The 19,695-nt window shown below is 36.3% G+C and overlaps 1 protein-coding gene and 1 pseudogene across 2 annotated transcripts; both read left to right on the top strand.

Moving 5' to 3' along the window:
* Window positions 1-11,034, top strand: LOC114316059 (uncharacterized; annotated as a pseudogene).
* Window positions 11,035-12,513: 1,479 nt separating this feature from the next.
* Window positions 12,514-18,534, top strand: LOC145792955 (disease resistance protein RPM1-like). Of its 2 annotated transcripts, XM_082875069.1 has the most exons (3): window positions 12,514-12,681; window positions 14,549-17,458; window positions 18,272-18,534. In XM_082875069.1, the coding sequence occupies exon 2, from the start codon at window positions 14,568-14,570 to the stop codon at window positions 17,433-17,435; it is 2,868 nt and encodes a 955-aa protein (XP_082731195.1). In that variant the 5' UTR covers window positions 12,514-12,681; window positions 14,549-14,567; the 3' UTR covers window positions 17,436-17,458; window positions 18,272-18,534. The 2 variants fall into 2 exon arrangements, with proteins under 2 accessions (XP_082731195.1, XP_082731194.1); XM_082875068.1 differs by lacking the exon at window positions 12,514-12,681 and having other exon boundaries at window positions 13,730-17,458.
* Window positions 18,535-19,695: the final 1,161 nt, after the last annotated feature.

Here is a 19,695-nt window from a genome sequence, read left to right as displayed (position 1 = left end):
ATGAAGAAGATGATAGCTCTAGGGTTTGAGGGATCAGTCAACAAGATTGGTGTTGGGGTTGTGACCCTTGATGGCTCAATTTTATCAAACCCAAGACACACACACCTATGTTACCCCGCCAGGGCAGGGATTCCTTCTCCGAGAAACTGCCCAACACCTTGGGTGCACCATTATAGGTTGCCGCTGTTGTTGTTCGGATTCTTTCACAGATTTGGAAGAAACCCATTGTTGCGGTAAATCATTGTGTTGCTCATATTGAGATGGGAAGGGTTGTTACTGGAGCAGATGATCCTGTTGTGCTATATGTAAGTAAGTGGTGGATTCTTGGTGAGACTGTAGACATTGCTGTTGGGAATTGCTTGGACCAGTTTGTGAGGGTTCTAACTCTGTTGAATGATCCAAACCCTGGATACAACATTGAGCAGGTATGCAATTGGAAGCAAGTTTCCTTGACCTATGTCAATGGTAAATTCACACAGAGACTGTCCATTAATAGTCATATCTTTTATAGGTTATTGTGTTGAAATGTCTTCAAACTTGAGGAAGACAAAATAAGAAGAAAAAAAAAAATTTTGAGCTGCTATTTGGCATTTTGCTTGTTTAACTATAGAAGTATGCAAATTTTTTTTTATTGATCTTTTCTCTGTCGATTGTTTGAGAAAACTTTATTTCTTCCTATGAATCAGTTTTGCATTGTGTTTGAGATCAATACTTGTACGAGACCACCTTCTGATGTTACTTGACTAGCCTGCATTGTACTGGGAAAAGTGTTGGTTATGGCTTGCCAGTTTCTGATCTTTTAATGTTGTATAGCTCGATTTTGGTATCCTCTCCCCCCCGCCTTCTCAAAAGTCAAAAGACGCACAAAGACAACTGCAAATGAGGCTTTGAGACTGATAATTTTCTTAATCTTTAAAGAAGAAATTTTATTATTTACTTCCTTATGAACTCCGTTGAAGGTGGGAATTTGGTGGTTGTGAGGCCTAGGCCATTGTAGTTAGCTATATAACACCCTTCTCTTCATTTGTAAATGATTAAATAAGCAGTTAGTAGTTTTGATTTCTTTTTCTTACCTTCCTGTTTAATCAGACAGATAAAGTGTGAGGTGATTTTTCCTTTCCCTCCCTTTATTTTCTTTCTTTAATACATAATCCTTCCTCTCAGTTTTCTGCTACTCCTCCCAAAGGAAGAATTAAATTTAAGTTGCTATAGTATAAGAGGAAGCCCAAAATGAACATCAGCTGGGGCTATGAGAAAGAAATAGTTGCCAAGGATTTATTAGAGGATATGCCTCTAGATGGAGTTGAATGAAGGCTAAAGATGAAGCCTACCTTAAATGGCTAGGATGCAAGCTTTGTTGGGTTGAGTTCTATTATGATATTTTTTTTATATACAATTCACAACTTTTGTGCTTCTTGTTCTATTTTGAGTTTGGTCAGTGAGCAATAGATATTGGTGAATTTAGTGCAAGGTTCAAGTTATTTTAAGTTCTTGTTCAATAAAGCTAATAGAAGCTTTATCTGTGGTTTTTTGATGTTGTGAGATTTATCTTTCTCCAATATATTTAATCTACTTTCATCTTATTTGATTAGTTCTTATTATCATTTTTTAAAAATATGTTTGATTACCGTCTTTTATTATATGTTTGTTTATGTTTTTCTATATTTTAACAACGCATTGATATTACATGATTGATGTGTAATTTTAGATTTTTTGGGTAACTTTACATTATCTCTTTGAGATTCATCACACATTTCATCACTTCTCATTTATGAAGATTCTCTCTGGGACTTTGGTTTGCTATATGATAGTTATTTTTCGTTCTGGAGATATTCTAAATTTTTTTAGATAGAATTTAGTTGCTGATCATGCCGTTATGTGCTGTTTTTTTGCAAACAGAATGTTCTTGAAATGATGCAATAAAGAAATGCTTTATGCTTGACTTGCTTTTTTTTTTTTTTCCCTTCATCAGCTTGCAATGAAAGGATAAAAGTTTATAGACCGTCCCTATGTTGTCAAAGGAATGGATGTTTCGTTTAGTGGAATATTGAGTTATCTTGAAGCTACTGCTGAGGAAAAGATAAAAAAAATAATGAATGCACCCCTGCAGATTTGTGCTATTTCCTTCAGGTAATCATTTGAAATGCTTTCAATATTTAATAAAAATACATTTTTTGTGGTAATAAAAAGTTATGTGGTTGGTAAACCCTAAGGGGTTGGCCTAGTGGCAAGGCCTTGGGTCTTGGGACTGTGCTCCCTCCAAGGTTCAAGGATCGAAATCGAAACCTCTTAGGTGCTAACAATTCCTTGGGGCCATCGGATTAGGGGAAAACCCTTGAATTGACTACGGTGCACTTGCGGGAAACTCTTTGCTGAGGGCCTATGCACCCTTGGGGATTAGTCAGGCTTTGATCTGGACACCCCAGTGCCAACGAAAAAAAAGAAAAAAAAGAAATGTAGTTGGTGATTTGGTATGGCTGATTCTTGTAAATTGCATGTGTTGGTTGAATATTTACATGATCTAATTGTGGCTCAATTTCTGCATACAATTTAAATTTTTTTAGGTAAGTGTGTTTTCGATGCTTGTGGAGATTAATGGCACACACTGACAAGAAAGATGTTCTCATTGTGGGCTGCAGTGAGCGCTTGCAAGAGATGATGAGAATCATGTGCTCCGAGAGGGGTGGAGGCTTGTTTGTTACTGATGACATGTACTGTGTTGACAATGGGGCAATGATTGTGTATACTGGTCTCTTAGCTTATGCTAATGGGATGTCAACTCCATTGGAGGAATCAACATTCACACAGCGGTTCAGAACTGATGAAGTACCGGCAATCTGGAGAGAGAGAAAAAGGATTCTTCAAATGGTCTCATGGAAAAAAGTGTCTAATTACCTACATGTTTCAAGGTGAAAAAAACTAGAAATCCCCTAGATGTTGATTTGTGATTATGTATCAATTTTAAGCAGAATATAACAATCCCAATCAAACAATCAAGACAAAGAGACACAACGATTTTACGTGGAAAAAACCACAATTGGACACCTCCAACTGTGATCAAAAAAACCACGGGCAACAGCCACAAGACAATCCACTAAGAAGAATTAAAGGAATTACACAGGTATACTCTCAATTACCTAGCGAATCCACAACGCCTAATTGAACCAACCTCTATGTGCCTCTTCCAACCCCATCTTCACCACGGAATTGTCTTTCTGATGAGCCACTCCGGATTCCACCAAAGCTTCAGGCTCGAATTCTTCAGAATCCACAACTGAAGAACAACTCTCTCTTTTGTAGAACAAAACACAACCTTTGATGTACTCTCCTTAAACCATGAGTTGAATACTTTATAAAAACATCAAAGAAAACTCACAAACTATCCCCAGATATAAACCCTAGAATCCAAAAAGTAGATCTGGAGTAGTTATCCTAAAATCTGACCCAACACACGAATTTATAGAATCTGTCCCGCGATCTCCGCTCGAGCTCAACACAGCCCGCTCGAGCGGACTGACCAAAAACTGCGTGCGAACAAACTGAGATGCGCTCGAGTGTAGGAGAATCCGCTTGAGCGTAGGAGAATCCGCTCGAGCGTAAAATCACACCTTCCAGTATTTTTACAGGCGACTGCAGAGATGCTGAGAGTTTCCAATCCCCGCTCGAGTGTTCCTTTCCCCGTTCGAGCGGGAAGGCCAAAACTGGAAAAATTGGAAAAATATAACATGATCGGACAGGCAACTTTTAATGCATTTTTGCATTTTGCTTCGGGGGCGCTGCCCCTCGACCCCGCCGTGGCGCTGCCCCGGACCCGCCAAGGGGCGCTGCCCTCTCGACCCCTGCGAGCTGACCGGGCAGCTCGATCCCCGTCATAATCAGCGAAGTGGCAATCTTGAAAGTATTAGCATCGCAAACTTCTCTGAAAGGCACAATTCGGGTTGGATTCGCATCTAAACACTCATAGCCTCACTGAAGTAAAAGTGCGAAAATAAATACAACTGAAAGGAGTTTTGTCAAACGGGGTTGCCAAAAATAAAACCTAACAATCTCCCCCTTTGGCAATGCCGTGACAAAACACACCTAACAAATAAAATCCAAAATACCCCAACCCATTACAGCCAACAAAAGCCAACTTCTTTCTCAAGGTCATGATCTGCAAAACTGTTATTAGTGCCACAATCTCCAAAACAACTATTAGTCCCACAAGAGTATATGAAAAAGCAATAGACATATGACACGATTATCTTGAAACATGAGATGGAAAACATGAATAGATGAAAACTAAGACTCATGCAAAACAACTCTCAAACAACAAAAGCAAGATCATAAACCACACAAGCAATGATATGATGATGTAAATACCATGAACATAGCACCATGCAAAACATATAGCCAATCTCCCTTACCAAACATATCAAAGTGTTCATGCTAAACAACTCTTGCAATGATAAACCAAACTCCATTACCAATCCAAATCAAGATGAACCAAACTCCCCCTCACTAAAAGCAACCACAAACACTGAAAACAGTGAACAAGAAGAAAACAATAAAAATAATATGGTGGAGCAAGCAAGGAATTTCAGATTAGTACCTTAAAACACACAAGACTATCCAAGAAGCACAATTACTAGTAAACATGATGTGCACAGTCTGTAGAAGATTCCTCATGAAAGAAAGTGATGCATAATGTGAAAAGCATAGATCCCATGAGAAAAGTGTGTGTGTGACTCTTGGAGTTCGACAAACACTAGATTCAATCCTGGTAGTGATATAAAAGCTGGACCTCCGACAAGAGAATCTAAGCACGACAAAGGAAAGTCAAACCACTAGGAATCAAGGGGTATTTGGTGAGTAAAGGCGGAGGCTCCCCCTCAATCAATGAATCTTTTCTTTTTTTTTCACACATTTTTTCCTTTCTTTGGCAAAAAAAAATTTTTTCTTTCTTTTGCATATTTTGTCTTTTTTTCTTTCTTTTTCTTTTTCTTTTTCTTTTTCTTTTGCACAATCATTGGTGGCTGACACGCTCAAGAGTATGGAAACCGAACCAGAGAAGCATGGATATAATAAGGATGGCTTGGTTGGTGACTCTGAGGTAGCCTTTTCCTCATGGCTAGACTGCAAAGAATTAAGGGGAAAGCCATGGAGATGCAAAAGGATGGTAGGTGGTTAAGAGACTCAACATCACCCAAGATATGCTAGTATAGGTCAATTCCTCTAGAAAAGCAAAAGATACAATGCCAGAAGTCCATAAACAAATAATCACTAAGGCGGAAGACTCCAAAATTTGCTAATCCAAGAGTGTGTACAAAATGAGACATACTAATCAAAAAACACACACTCCAAAATGAGTAATGACCACAGAAAGCACACATATATTCACATGTAATGGATATTCTCATCAAATCCAATATGCACCAAGGACCACTCAAAAATTTCAAGCTTGCAAAACCATACTAAGAAAATCTTTTTGGGATTTTTTTTCTTAACCAAAGCAAGACAAAAAAAAACAAACATGCATATTTTTTTTTTTCTTATAAACAAAACACACAGAGACCCAAAAGCTAAAACAAATAAACAAATTAACACAAGTCAAGTTTTCTTACCCAAATCTTTTTGGTCTTAACAAAATCAGGTCTAGCGGTCTTGGTAAGTGTCGTGGTGTAGTGAACACCCTCATGAATCTTGGTATTCCGCCTAGACATGTAAGTCGAATTTCTACCCTTTTGAAGCACTCTCCCATGCAACTTATAACAATAAGGGCGAATATAACCATGCATACCACAATGATGACAAATAAAAACAGGGAGTCTAGGGTGTACCTTCTTTTCTTTTACCTTACCAACTCTAGGAAGTTTGAGAAGTCCTTCCTTATGTTGAAATTTTTGTTCTTCCTTTCCTTGAGTTCTTGTATCATGAGATGTTGAAGCACTCTGTTTTTTATCTTTCTTACCACCAAAGCCAATGCCACTCTTGTCACAACTCATTTGTTGAGACCCAATGAGATCCTTCAAAGTCTTTGATCCTCTGTTCCAAAGACCAATGGTAGCCATAGCACACTTGAGCTCTTCCTCTTTCTTGATCATTAGTTCTTCCAAATCAACTTGTGACATCTCGAGAGATTCAATCTTTTCTTCATACATGGCATGGGTTTGCAGCAGTTCATTCCTCTCTGTCTCATAAGTCAACAGTTTTGCACAAAGAACTTGTCGATCATCAGCTGCCTTGATGGCATTAATCCTGGTCTCGGAAATCTCTTCCTTAAGTTTGACATTCTCACTTTCACATGCTTTGAGTTTCTTTGTGAGTTTGTCATTCAACTTGAATAAGTTAAGAGACTCCTTGTACAACTTTTCATAAGCTTCCTTAAGCTCTTCATGATCACTCTCCGAGGATTCATTATCAGTGGTGTTCTCAACTGACATCTTCGGAGACTCTGTTTGTCCTACAGTTTCAGAAGCCGCCATGAAAGCAAGAAATTGTTTATGTCCCTCTTCGCCTTGCTCTTCGTTGTCACTTTCATCTTCATCAGATTCTGATTCATCATCCCAAGTGATGGCGAGGGCTTTTTTCTTCCTCAAACGAGTAGGGCATTCAGAAGCAAAGTGGCCAAATCCTTGGCATTCATAGCATTGGAGTCTTTCAGAGTTCCCTTGTATCTTTCCTTTCTCCTTCTTGGCTATAGGATTAATTTTGAGTTTATCTTTGCCTTTAGATTTATGAGAATGAGTAGATTCCAAAAGATTAGGATTCTTTTTCAAAAAAGATTTTTTAAATTGTTTAACAAAAGCAGCCATAATCTTGGAATCTATCTCGCAATCCTCATCAGAATCCTCTACCACTTTATGAGCACTACTATAAGCAATCGTATCTTTTTGTTTCTTTTTGAAATTCCTATGTGCTTCATAAGTTTGAAGATTTCCAACCAACTGATCCAGCTTGAGGTTGTCAACATCTTGAGCCTCCTCAATAGCCGTAACTTTTGGTTGGAACCGATCGGGCAAGGATCTCAAAATTTTTCCCACAACTTTGGATTCTGGGATTTTTTCACCTAAATTGAAGCTGGAATTTACAATGTCACTCAACTTCGCATAAAATTCATCAAAGGTCTCACTATCTTTCATTGAAAGGTTTTCGAAACTAGATGTGAGCCTTTGAAGTTTTGAGCGTTTAACAGAAGGAGTGCCCTCATGAATAGTTTGTAAGATATCCCAAGCCTCTTTTGCGACTTCACAATTGCAAATACGACTAAACTCTTCAGGTGTGACAGCGCAAAAGAGAGAATTGATAGCTTTACTATTCCAGCTACTATTTTGGTAATCAGTTGTGTCCCACTCATCAATTGGTTTGGGGATTGTAACTCCATCAACGGTAATTGTTGGTTCAGTCCACCCATTCATGACGGATTGCCAAACTTTTTCATCAATAGATTTTAAAAAAGATCTCATCCGAGCTTTCCAAAAAGAATAATTGGATCCGTCAAGTAAGGGTGGTCGAACCATAGAATTTCCTTCACGAATTGTATCCATTATCACAAATCAAACAAGATCTCGTTCTAAGAAAATTTTAAAAAAAAAAATAGAACGACCCGCTCTGATACCAATTGAAAAAAACTAGAAATCCCCTAGATGTTGATTTGTGATTATGTATCAATTTTAAGCAGAATATAACAATCCCAATCAAACAATCAAGACAAAGAGACACAACAATTTTACGTGGAAAAAACCACAATTGGACACCTCCAACTGTGATAAAAAAAACCACGGGCAACAGCCACAAGACAATCCACTAAGAAGAATTAAAGGAATTACACAGGTATACTCTCAATTACCTAGCGAATCCACAACGCCTAATTGAACCAACCTCTATGTGCCTCTTCCAACCCCATCTTCACCACGGAATTGTCTTTCTGATGAGCCACTCCGGATTCCACCAAAGCTTCAGGCTCGAATTCTTCAGAATCCACAACTGAAGAACAACTCTCTCTTTTGTAGAACAAAACACAACCTTTGATGTACTCTCCTTAAACCATGAGTTGAATACTCTATAAAAACATCAAAGAAAACTCACAAACTATCCCCAGATATAAACCCTAGAATACAAAAAGTAGATTTGGAGTAGTTATCCTAAAATCTGACCCAACACGCGAATTTATAGAATCTGTCCCGCGATCTCCGCTCGAGCTCAACACAGCCCGCTCGAGCGGACTGACCAAAAACTGCGTGCGAACAAACTGAGATGCGCTCGAGCGTAGGAGAATCCGCTCGAGCGTAAAATCACACCTTCCAGTATTTTTACAGGCGACTGCAGAGATGCTGAGAGTTTCCAATCCCCGTTCGAGCGTCCCTTTCCCCGCTTGAGCGGGAAGGCCAAAACTGGAAAAACTGGAAAAATATAACATGATCGGATAGGCAACTTTTAATGCATTTTTGCATTTTGCTTCGGGGGCGCTGCCCCTTGACCCCACCGTGGCGCTGCCCCGGACCCACCAAGGGGCGCTGCCCCCTCGACCCCTGCGAGCTGACCGGGCAGCTCGATCCCCGTCATAATCAGCGAAGTGGCAATCTTGAAAGTATTAGCATTGCAAACTTCTCTGAAAGGCACAATTCGGGTTGGATTCGCATCTAAACACTCATAGCCTCACTGAAGTAAAAGTGCGAAAATAAATACAACTGAAAGGAGTTTTGTCAAACGGGGTTGCCAAAAATAAAACCTAACACAAGGTATGTGTTTTCTATTCTTTTCCCATCTTTTTTTGGCAAGATCATGTATTAGTTGCTTCCTAATTTTATAGCAGGTATGAGGCCCTTCAGTAAATGATAAAACTGACAAGCTGTGGACAAATCCATGGCCAATTTAATATTTTAAGGTAATTTGGTTTCTCTACCTATCTGCATGGAAGTTCCTGTGTAGTGAAAATCAATTGTGGATCGGAAATATTTAGTTATTTTTACTTTGTGGAGCCAGCTTTGCATTTATATGCTTTTTGGGAACTAGGCATGAGCAGGGTTGGGATTTCACGTTCTGAAGTGCTTGGGTTTTCATGTTAGGAGGTTTGGGAGTTAAGAGAGGGTTTCAAGCCATTTATGTAGTTATATACAACAGTGTTTTTTTTAAAAGAAATGTGTTTCTATGTATCAGTATTCAGTACTCATCGAAAGGTTTTTGGAGACCCATCAAAGTGCAAAAGCCAGAAATTAAAATGCGAAAGTAGATGAATGTCTAGAATTTTTTTGATAAAACTAATTCTAAGAGGAATAAGTTGTTTTTTCATATATAGTAGTAGTTATACAGCATCCATTCTTCATCAACTTGGAATTATGCAAGTAGGTCCAATTTTAATTTTCTTGTTATTTAGATGTTTTCTTTCCTTGCTCTATTTTTCTACTATTCTTGTCCTATTTGTTTCCTATTTTAAATTTAAACCATGAACTTATGAGTAATGAGTAGAGAGGTCATAACTGCTTGGTTGGGCATGATGGCCGGGTAAGTCTTTCCCATCTTGTGTCTTAGCCTTGAACTAGGTTCTCTAGTGGCGATGGGACTAGGTATTGCGTGGAGTCATTTCATGGATATGGTTTCTTAGTTCTTCAAATCAAGTGGCAACTCTTCATTTCAAACAATCATAGTATGTATTATTGTGTGACCTTGTGGATATCAGTTTAGGCATTTCCCAATGGGTTTCGGAATGAAAGGAAATTCATTGGTCATGTAATGCAAATTAGTTGTTTAGTGGGCTTTTGTAGGCTCAAGAGGTTTGGCGTGTGTGAGCCTTACCGAGAATCCTATCCTCTTGACCCTATATACCAAAAAATTTGGTTTGCTTACATTAACAAATGGTCTAGAGTAATTATTGATTTTAATGACAACCGAGTTTAAGAATATGGATGCAAGAATTTGTAATTCTAGTTTTGGTTTTCAATTTGTTTGGTTGTTCATCTTTTATATTTATTTATTGATAATATATTTACACTATGATGCACGGACAGGGACACGGGACACGACACGGACACGGGGATACGTAAATTTTCAAAAAATATAGGACACGACACGCTGGGGACACGTTCAATACATATATAATTTTATTTATTTATTATATGTAAAATTAAAAAATATAAATATTATTTGTTTATTTTAATATCAAATATTATTCACAAATTAAAATTTTCCTATAAACAAAAATAATTTATTTAAACAAATAATAATATCTAAAAAATAGAAAAAAGGAAAAGAAGAAAAAAAAGAAAAAAAAGATTTTTGTTCAAATATATATCTAGTATATAATATATATACTATTATTATTAGTATATAATATATATCAATATAGCGATCGATAGTCAAAGGAGAGGGCTGAAACACCCTAGCGAGAGAGAGAAAGCAGAGAGGGAGACGAGACAGACGAGGAAGACGACATAGACGACACAAACGAAACGAAGAAAGAAGAAGAAAAATGAAGAAAAGTAGAAGATCGAAGAAGAGATTTGAAGAATCGAAGAACATACCTGGTCTAGGGCTTCATTTCAACAGGTTCTTCACCCTCTCTCTCTCTCTCTCTCTCTTTGTGTGTCTGTCTTCAACAGGTTAGGGTTTCTCTCCCTCTCTGTCCATAACGTGTCCATAGCGTGTCCAAGAGTGTCCAAAAGAGTGTCCGGCTGCAAAAATTCAAAAAAAAAAGGGACACGTTGGGTAGAGTGTCGGACACGTGTCCAACCGCGTGTCCGACGCGTGTCAGTGTCCGACACGTGTCCGACACTCATACGTTGCCTTCGGAGAGGTGTCCATGCTTCATAGTATTTACATCATTATTTTGGCTAAAAGATTTATTCTATTCTTAGGGCAAGCAAATATAGGGTGGTTATTGGCAACAAGGAGGGAGTAATTTGCCAGGTAGCAAAGCAATATATCCATGAGAGATTGATGAAGAAGATCTATTGTGAGCTCTCACTATGAGACAAGTTGTGTTCTATTGGTGAAATACTAAAATGTGTTTCTAAGAAGTTGAATAGTTTTTCCTTGGAAGACATTAGTGGAGACCACTTACACCATTAGTAGCAATTATATATGTAATCTCGAGTACTATTATCTTGCTCGACTAAAACATGTCTGTCAAACAGGGGCCAAAGATCAAGCTCTTGACATGAAATATGCTGATCTGGTGTGACTCATTGGATTGGCATATTTATCTGAAGATGACTTAGGTGAGTGTAGTTTCTCATCTTCACTCGGGAGATTTTATGATTCGCTTCATAGAAAACATGTACATATCAACAATAGTTGAATTTACATACAGCCAACAATATGTTTTGACATTAATTGAGTTGCTTATTTTCTCTATTAAAGATATTTATTAATGTATTTGTAAGTTGGGTGGTTGTTTGTCATTTATCTTCATATATTTATATATATATTTTACATCATATTATTTTGGCTAAAAAAGATTTATTATATTCTCAGGGCATGCAAATATGGGGTGGTTATTGGAAGGCAACAAGGAGGGGTTAATTTGCCGAGTAGCAAATATTGATGAAGATCTGTTGTGAGCTCTCACTACGAGACAAGTTTTGTGTTCAATTGGTGAAATAGTAAACATGTGTGTTTCCTAGGAGTTGATAGTTTTTCCTTTATAGACATTAGTGGAGAAAAAAAGTGCAACACTGATTGGAGAACAATTTACTCCATTAGTATCAATTATATTTGTATATTTATAATCTTGATTACTGTTTATCTTGCTCAGTTAAAACTTGTCTGTTAAACAGTGGCCAAAATCAAATTGTTGAAATGAAATATGTTAATGTACTGTGTCATTGGATTGGCATATTTATTTGAAAGTGGCTCAAATGATTGTAGAGTCTTGGATTGGTATGACTTTAAACTAATTATTGGATTGGTAAGAATTTAAATTAAAAGTAATGTTCTTTGTGTCAATTCACTTACTGATATAGGTTAAGGAAATTCACTGCCAATTGCATACTTGCTCAATGTTGTATCCGGGGCTTGGATCTTCGGCAGAGTTAGAACCCTTGCAAACCGGTCCAACCGTGGCCAAAGATCAAGTTCTTGACATGAAATATGTTGATTTAGTGGGACTTGTTGGATTGGCATGAAATATGTTGTGTCAATTCACTTAAATTTTTAATTGATACGAATTGTAATTATCAAATTGACTTAATTAATTTTTATCTAATACATTTCCAAGTTAATGTTAAAAAAAAGTTAATTTGTTTGACACAATCTATCTTTTTTAACATTTCTTATGATTTTTTAAATTGATTAAAGTTATCTTTTAATGAAAAATAAGTTTGCCAAATGAATTCAAAATTTTCTTCAGTGATTTATAATATATTTTTATTTAACCAAGAAGTCAGAAACACGTGAACCCAAAATGTGCTTCAGAAAATGTGCTTGAAGATGCTCTACAACCACTTGGAACTTGCTTGGACTCTTCCCCATTGATTTAAAAAAATGAACCACTGGGCTGATTTTGGGCTTGGCTTCTGCTGAGGGAGGTTGTATTCTCAGGGATGGATCAGAGAGAGAGGTAACATGATATCAGTCAGGATCATGATATCAGTCAGGATCAAGACCCAAAACTGCAGGTATATGTTTCTACACAGTAGAGAGAGCCTTGGCTGAAATCTAACAAAGCAACAAAAGCAGTTCCCAAGATTTTTGTATAATCTGCAGGTATATGTTTCTACAAACACATATTTCTCATCTTTTTTTCCTATATCAAGTTATCATCTTATTTGTTATAATTAAATTGATTGAATGAATCTCATCACTTCGTCTATTTTCAATACAATAATAACACATTACATGTTTAGATGTTCACATTATTTCTTCTCGGAGTTGCACATCAATCTGCTGTATGTTTCTCTACAAATACATTTCACATCACTTTTTGATGTATGACATTGGGTTTACTATCTTATTTGTCATAATTACATTTGAACGATTTTCATCACTTGTAATAATACACCACATAATAAACTCAATACAATAACCATGACCACAATATTTTCATGATGGGGTCTCCATCTCTTTCACACATGTCGAATAGCTTTTCCTAAATCCTCAAGGCAAATCAAGATTCTACTTAAGCATATATCTATATCCATATATCTTTCTTTCTTTCTTTTTCTTTTTCTTTTTTTTTTTTCTTCTTTTTTTCTTTTTCTTTTTCTTTTTGTTTTTTTTTTTGTGATAGGCAAAAGAAATAAATTTTTATTTAAAATAAAAAACCAAAACAGCTTCAATGCTAAAGGGCCTATCCCAAACAAGGTTGGCACAGACCAAATGCAAATCTCAAGCTGCAAGACAGAATCACAAACAAACAGGTCTAAGTTAACAAACTTTGATAAACCAAACACAATAAAACCAACCCAAAAAACAAAATACAAAAACAGCAGCAACACCTATTCAGAGGCACACCATCAAACCCAAATAACCAAACAAAGAAGCAAACAGAGTGAATGAAGACAATGCACAGCTGGTCCAATCTGCTTAGCCGAAGCCTTGACGCCTCAGTTTCCAAAACATCCAATTTCCCCTTCACCCACAAAGCAGTACTAAATTTAACAATATCAACCAGTTGGTTCCAATCTGGCTTCATGTTATTAAAGACTAAAAATCATTCTGAACCTTCCAATCTGTCCACAACACCGCCATTGGAAGGATAATCCAAATATGCAAAGCTAAATTCTTGAATTTAAACAAAAAATATGAACTTTGAAAGGAGCTGCACCGCACAGAAGAAACTATATGTCTCTAACACAATCAACAATTTTTTTTCTTAGGCCTTAATATTTGACCAAGAACTCCTCACTACAATGAAAGTCCCAGTTAAGTTTGTCCTCATGAGTCACCACCAAAGTGAAAATCCCTATAATAACTTGAGTGAAACTCCATAAACAAGAGATGAAAAGTCAAACACTTCTAAACTTATTAAGGAACAGACAATAGAGCCCTACTGTACAGCTCTTTTAATGGTGCATCGCCCATCCATTTGTCCAACCAGAACCTAGTCACTCTGCCATTCCCAACTGAAATGAAACTGAAATTCCTCTTTTCAAACACCTGAAACAGAATGCTAGCTATTAAACTTCTGAATGAAGCTTGAAACGAAAGCTTTTATTTATTCTATTAAACAAAACATACAGCTGAGTTGGTGTACACGTCAAATTTTATATCATTTTTCAATATTGCCCTTTCTATCAAGCGTCACATCCAATCTGGTAAATATATATATATATATATATATTCATTTATCAAACTGCCGAAAGCTGTTATTAGTTTTCCTCAATCATCATACTATCCAAAAATTTAAACGTAATCCATTTACACTCACCGCAGAATTCAATTGATGTGAACACCTGTGTGACAGTGTGCCACACGTTTTCATGTCCAAATTGCACCATGTAACTGCCTAAGTTTTTTATTTTAAATTTTGATTTTTTTCAGCTTTTTCTCCTCCATATACATTCATCTAACTTCCTTTCTACATGGACACACACTACTAAGGATAATTGGAACTAATCGTGATGACGTTCAGTTTAGTGCAGGGAGAAGTAATGGCAGAAAGAGCAGTGATCTCAGTTATTCAATATTTGGGACCATTTTTAGCCGGAGAAGTAGAGTTGCTGAAGGGTGTCCACAAGGAAATTATCAGTATCAAAGCTGAATTGGAACGCATACACTCTTTCTTAGAAGATGCAGAAGCAAGAGCGGAAACCGGAGATAAAGGTGTGAAAATATGGGTGAAACAAGTACGGCAAGTTGCTTATCGGATACAAGATGTTATCGATGAACACATTCTCTTGGTCTTGCCCAAACAACCTGGACTATTCAGTTCCTTGCGTAAAGTTACTCGAACGATCACTAAGCTAAAGCCACGACATGAGATGGCTTCTCAAATCCAAGACATCAAGACTACAATCCGTGAGATCAAGGAAGGCGCTGATCGATATGGATTCAGCACTAGTACTTTGTCAGAACATAGCAGCACCAGCACTAGCGGCATCACCAATGACAAAATGTGGCGTGACCCTCGACTGGCTTCCCTTTTCATAGGGGATGACGAAGTCGTTGGCATTGAATCTCCCAAATATGAACTGATAAGCAGATTGGTTGACCAAAATCAATCACAACGAGCAGTGATCTCGGTGGTTGGCATGGGTGGAATTGGCAAGACCACTCTTGCCAAGAAAGTTTATGACAGCCAAGAAGTGGTTGCACACTTCAATTGCAAAGCATGGATCACTGTCTCTCAATCATACAAGCCAGAGGAGCTCCTCAAAACAATGATAGCGCAGCTACCAGGAATTGATGTTCTACATGATGAGGGAATTGAGTCACTCATTGTCAAGTTAAGAGGATATTTATCCGAAAAGAGGTACGTCATTGTGTTTGATGATGTATGGGAAACTGATTTTTGGAGATCCATAAGACATGCTTTACCAAAAAATAGTGAAGGCAGTAGGGTAATTATCACCACACGGAAAGAACAGATTGCTGCATTTTGCACAGAAACTTCAGTGGATCATGTCCACGAGCTTCAGCCCCTATCCCAAGAGAAGGCTTGGAAACTTTTTTGCACGAAAGCCTTCCAATTGGACTTTGGGAGTCACTGTCCCCCTGAGTTGGAGGAAGTATCACAAGCAATTGTTAGAAAGTGTCAAGGTTTGCCACTTGCAATTGCAGCTATAGGCGGTCTCTTGTCCACCAAAAACAAGAGTATATCTGAATGGCAAAAATTCTATGGTAGCATGAACTCTGAGTTGGAAAGGAATCCTGAACTTAAAAGCATTAGCAAAATTTTGTTGTTCAGTTATAATGATCTGCCTCACCCCGTTAAATCTTGTTTCTTGTACTTTGGCATAATGCCAGAAGACTACTCTATCAAAGCTGGGAGACTAATTCGGCTATGGATAGCTGAGGGTTTTGTTGAAGAGCAGAACGGGAAAACATTGGAAGAAGTTGCAGAAGAATACTTGACTGAGCTGATCCATAGACGCTTAGTTCTAGTGTCAACAACAAAATATGACGGAAGAGTTGGACCGTGTCAGGTACATGATGTAGTGCGTGAGATTATTCTCTCAATGTCCAAAGAATTTAGTTTGTGTCAAATTTTGGAAAGAGAGAATTCAAGTTTCAATGCCACAACTCGCTGGCTATCTATGCATATGCGTTACTGCAACATGGATAAGGTTATGAAAAGCATTAGTAAATCCCCAGTTCGTTCTGTTTTTCTTTTTCAAAGGGGAGAGCTGCCAAAGAAGCCCTTATTGGGTACAATAGCTGCAAATTTCAAGCTTTTGAAAGTGCTGGATCTTGAGGATGCTCCTTTGGATCAACTTGATGAAGAAGTGGGAAATCTATTTCTTTTGAGATACCTAAGCATAAGGAGCACACAAGTGAAGATAATTCCAAAGTCCATAGGCAAGTTGCAAAACTTACAGACTTTAGATCTGAAATATTCCCCCGTGAGTGAGCTCCCATTTGATATCAGTAGGCTCTGTAAGTTGCGACATCTTCTTGCCTATTCTCGTAACCATGAATCTGAATACTTGGTGGATTTAATAGTAGGAGTGAAGATACAAGAAGGGATTGGCGGTTTAGAGGAGCTAAAAAGTTTGTGGTATGTGGAGACAAATGATGGCCTAATTAAAGAGCTTGAGAAATTGAGGCAGCTAAGGAAGTTAGGAATTGTGAAATTGGAAAGAGAACATGGGAGGGCTCTATGTGCAGCCATTGAGAAGATGAAATGCCTTAAACGTTTGAGTGCAAAGGCCTCAAGTGCTGATGAGATTCTGGATTTACAACATATATCATCATCATCTCCACCTCAATATCTTCAACGTCTCGAATTGGTTGGACGTTTAGAGAAGTTGCCCGACTGGATCCCCAAACTTCAAAATCTAGTGGTATTATCTCTAGTGGGTTCAGGTTTGACCAAGAATGTTCCACTAAAAGCCCTCCAAGTCTTGCCTAGTTTAGTAGGTCTGCTTCTTTGGGATGCATATGATGGGGAGCAGTTGTATTTTGAGGTCGGAAGGTTTCAAAAACTTAAGGAACTATGTCTCCTAGGGTTCAAGGGAATGAATTCGGTGATAATAGAGGAAGGAGCATTGCCTCTTCTTAAAGATCTAACGATTGAGCCTAGCCCGCAACTAAAGGAGGTACCATCTGGCATCCACCACCTCAGAAACCTCAAAACTCTTGGGTTTGTTGGTATGCCAGAAGAATTCCTAGATAGAATGGAACCCAAACCCAACCAAGGAAAAGACTACTGGATCGTCGAGCATATCCCTCATGTCGAGCTCTGGTCCCGAATCGGAAAAACAAGTCTTGCTACTCATATGGGCAGTCTTCAACAATATTTCAATCAGAAGGTGGAAAACGCGAGGGTTAAGGAAGATAAAAACGAATCTCCAAGTTGAATGCCAATTCAATTAACTGTCAGGTTTGTCCCCAACTGAATTGCTGTGTTTGTTTATTTCAGAGTTAAAAAGAGTAGATTTAGGATAATTTTTTATGTTTTAATTTTATCATTTTACTTTTTATATTGACAATTTTGATAATTAAAATGATAAAATTAAAATTTAATACATATTTTAGGGACTAAAAATGTCCCGTTCTAAAATAAATTATTATGCTCCTTAGGTTCGTTTGATTAGAAAGAAAAAAAATAAATTTAATACATATTCTTCAATACTCTATTTTTTAAATTTTTATCAAATTTTAATTTGATGCAAAAAAAAAAAAATGTTTCTCCCTTGATTTGATAGATATTTGGAGAGAAATTTTATGCACCACATTATGTATTTTTGTGATAAATATTATGTATTTCTATGATAAATATTATGTAATTTTTTACTAGAATTACGCCAATTTGTGGTTCAGAAATTAACTTATACATTTTGTGATAATGTTACACTTTTTTTATCCAAACATTTTCTAATAAATTTTTTTGTAACATTAGCACAAAAATACATAACATTACCACAAAATATGTAATTTTATTTCTGAAACACAAATTGTCGTAACTATACAAAAAAAATTACATAACAATTATCACAAAAATACATCACATGTATACTACAAAAATGTGTACCATAGCCTTACCCAACCAAGGAAAAGTCTGAATCAAATACAAAAAATATTTTTCTATGGAAACAAGCAAAGTGTAAATCACCTATACTTTTAGTACTTAGATGGTTCATTGATATATTGCAACTCCTTACATTTAGTATGCGTTTTGTTTTGTAATTATTAGGTCTTTTGTTGCAAATGTATACAGTTGAAGGAAATTCAATTGCAGAATCATCCAGAATTCAAGTATTCCAAGTTCCTAATCACTTCATGATTAAGCAAATCCCTTTTATTACTGTTGATTTTTATTTTCTTTTGGATTGCAAAAAAATAAAAATTGTCATCTTTGTCAACATGAACATGTTTATTATGGTTTTTTTTATATATTTGATTTTATTGTTGTTTGCTAAGACTATGTATTGAATTTATGTTATTAAGCCTTATTTCATGATAACCACAACTGTGTAACTTTAATTGAGAAAAAACATATGATCATATGATCATACATTCTTTCTTGTAGTGTTTTTGCACTAAGCTCTATTTTGTTCTTTTCTTTCTATTTTTTTATTCTTTAGAGCTAATGGTATGCATAAGAAATGTAGTAATCAGGTTTAGACTATCACTAAACCTTTTAATTATGGGGGAATTATCTCCTCAGAGATCATATGACTTGACAGCTTGGGGGCATAATTTGGCTACTTTATATGCTGCCTATTCCATATCTATATCTAAATTAATGTTGCAAAATATGTACTCTGTATCACTTTGGTTCTCAAAATTTTCATTTTGTCAATTGTGTATCTAAATGTTTTTATTTGAGTGTAATTTATTCAATTCCTGATTATTTATGTATGGTTGGTTGAACACGTAGTTGAGTAGTTTTGTTTAATAATTTAGACTATTATGTATAGTTTGTTATGCTAGTTTTTATATACTTTCAACTTGGGAAAGACAGGGTGTGTAACATGTGTCTTTATAACTAAAGTAGAAAATGACATAACTCCATACTTTCTAAGTCTTAACAAAAAAAACAAAAAAAAAAAAAATCACAACTAAACACCATATAAGGCATAACCAAATATCTTATGAGTCATAATTAAAATAATGTCATAACTAAATAAGAAAATCGATCATAACTAAAAAGAAAATGATATAATTAGAGGTGCATACGGTACACCATTTTCAAGGATGTATATAATAGAATTTGCCGTTCAATTTTTATAGTTGAATATATCTATTCTATTATTTAACGTAGAGAACTCATAATAATTTTGAAATTATGCCACTGTTTTTATTCTTTCTAAGAATGTTCAAGTTGTTAACTATTTAGTATATAACTATTATCAATTTTTATATTCAACCCATCTTTCTCATTCATCAAACTCACTGACAAATTTAAATGTAAAATTGCAAACGTATTGTTTTTACACCCACCGCTTGTATGAATATATATGTATACATCCAGAATTAATTATTTTAATATTTTTTTGTTTTTTTGATCTGTCTCTTCTTTAATTCTCTTTTAGGATATATATATATATATATATATATGGATGCTAGTTTTAGTATAATAATTTGGTATCGTAATTGTGATTGTTTTATTGGAGA

Source organism: Camellia sinensis, chromosome 6 (assembly GCF_055761805.1).
Source record: "Camellia sinensis isolate YWXY chromosome 6, ASM5576180v1, whole genome shotgun sequence".
NCBI classification, from domain to species: domain Eukaryota; kingdom Viridiplantae; phylum Streptophyta; class Magnoliopsida; order Ericales; family Theaceae; genus Camellia; species Camellia sinensis.
The sequence above is the reverse complement of the archived record's forward strand: the minus strand, read 5'-3'. Positions and strand labels throughout refer to the sequence as shown.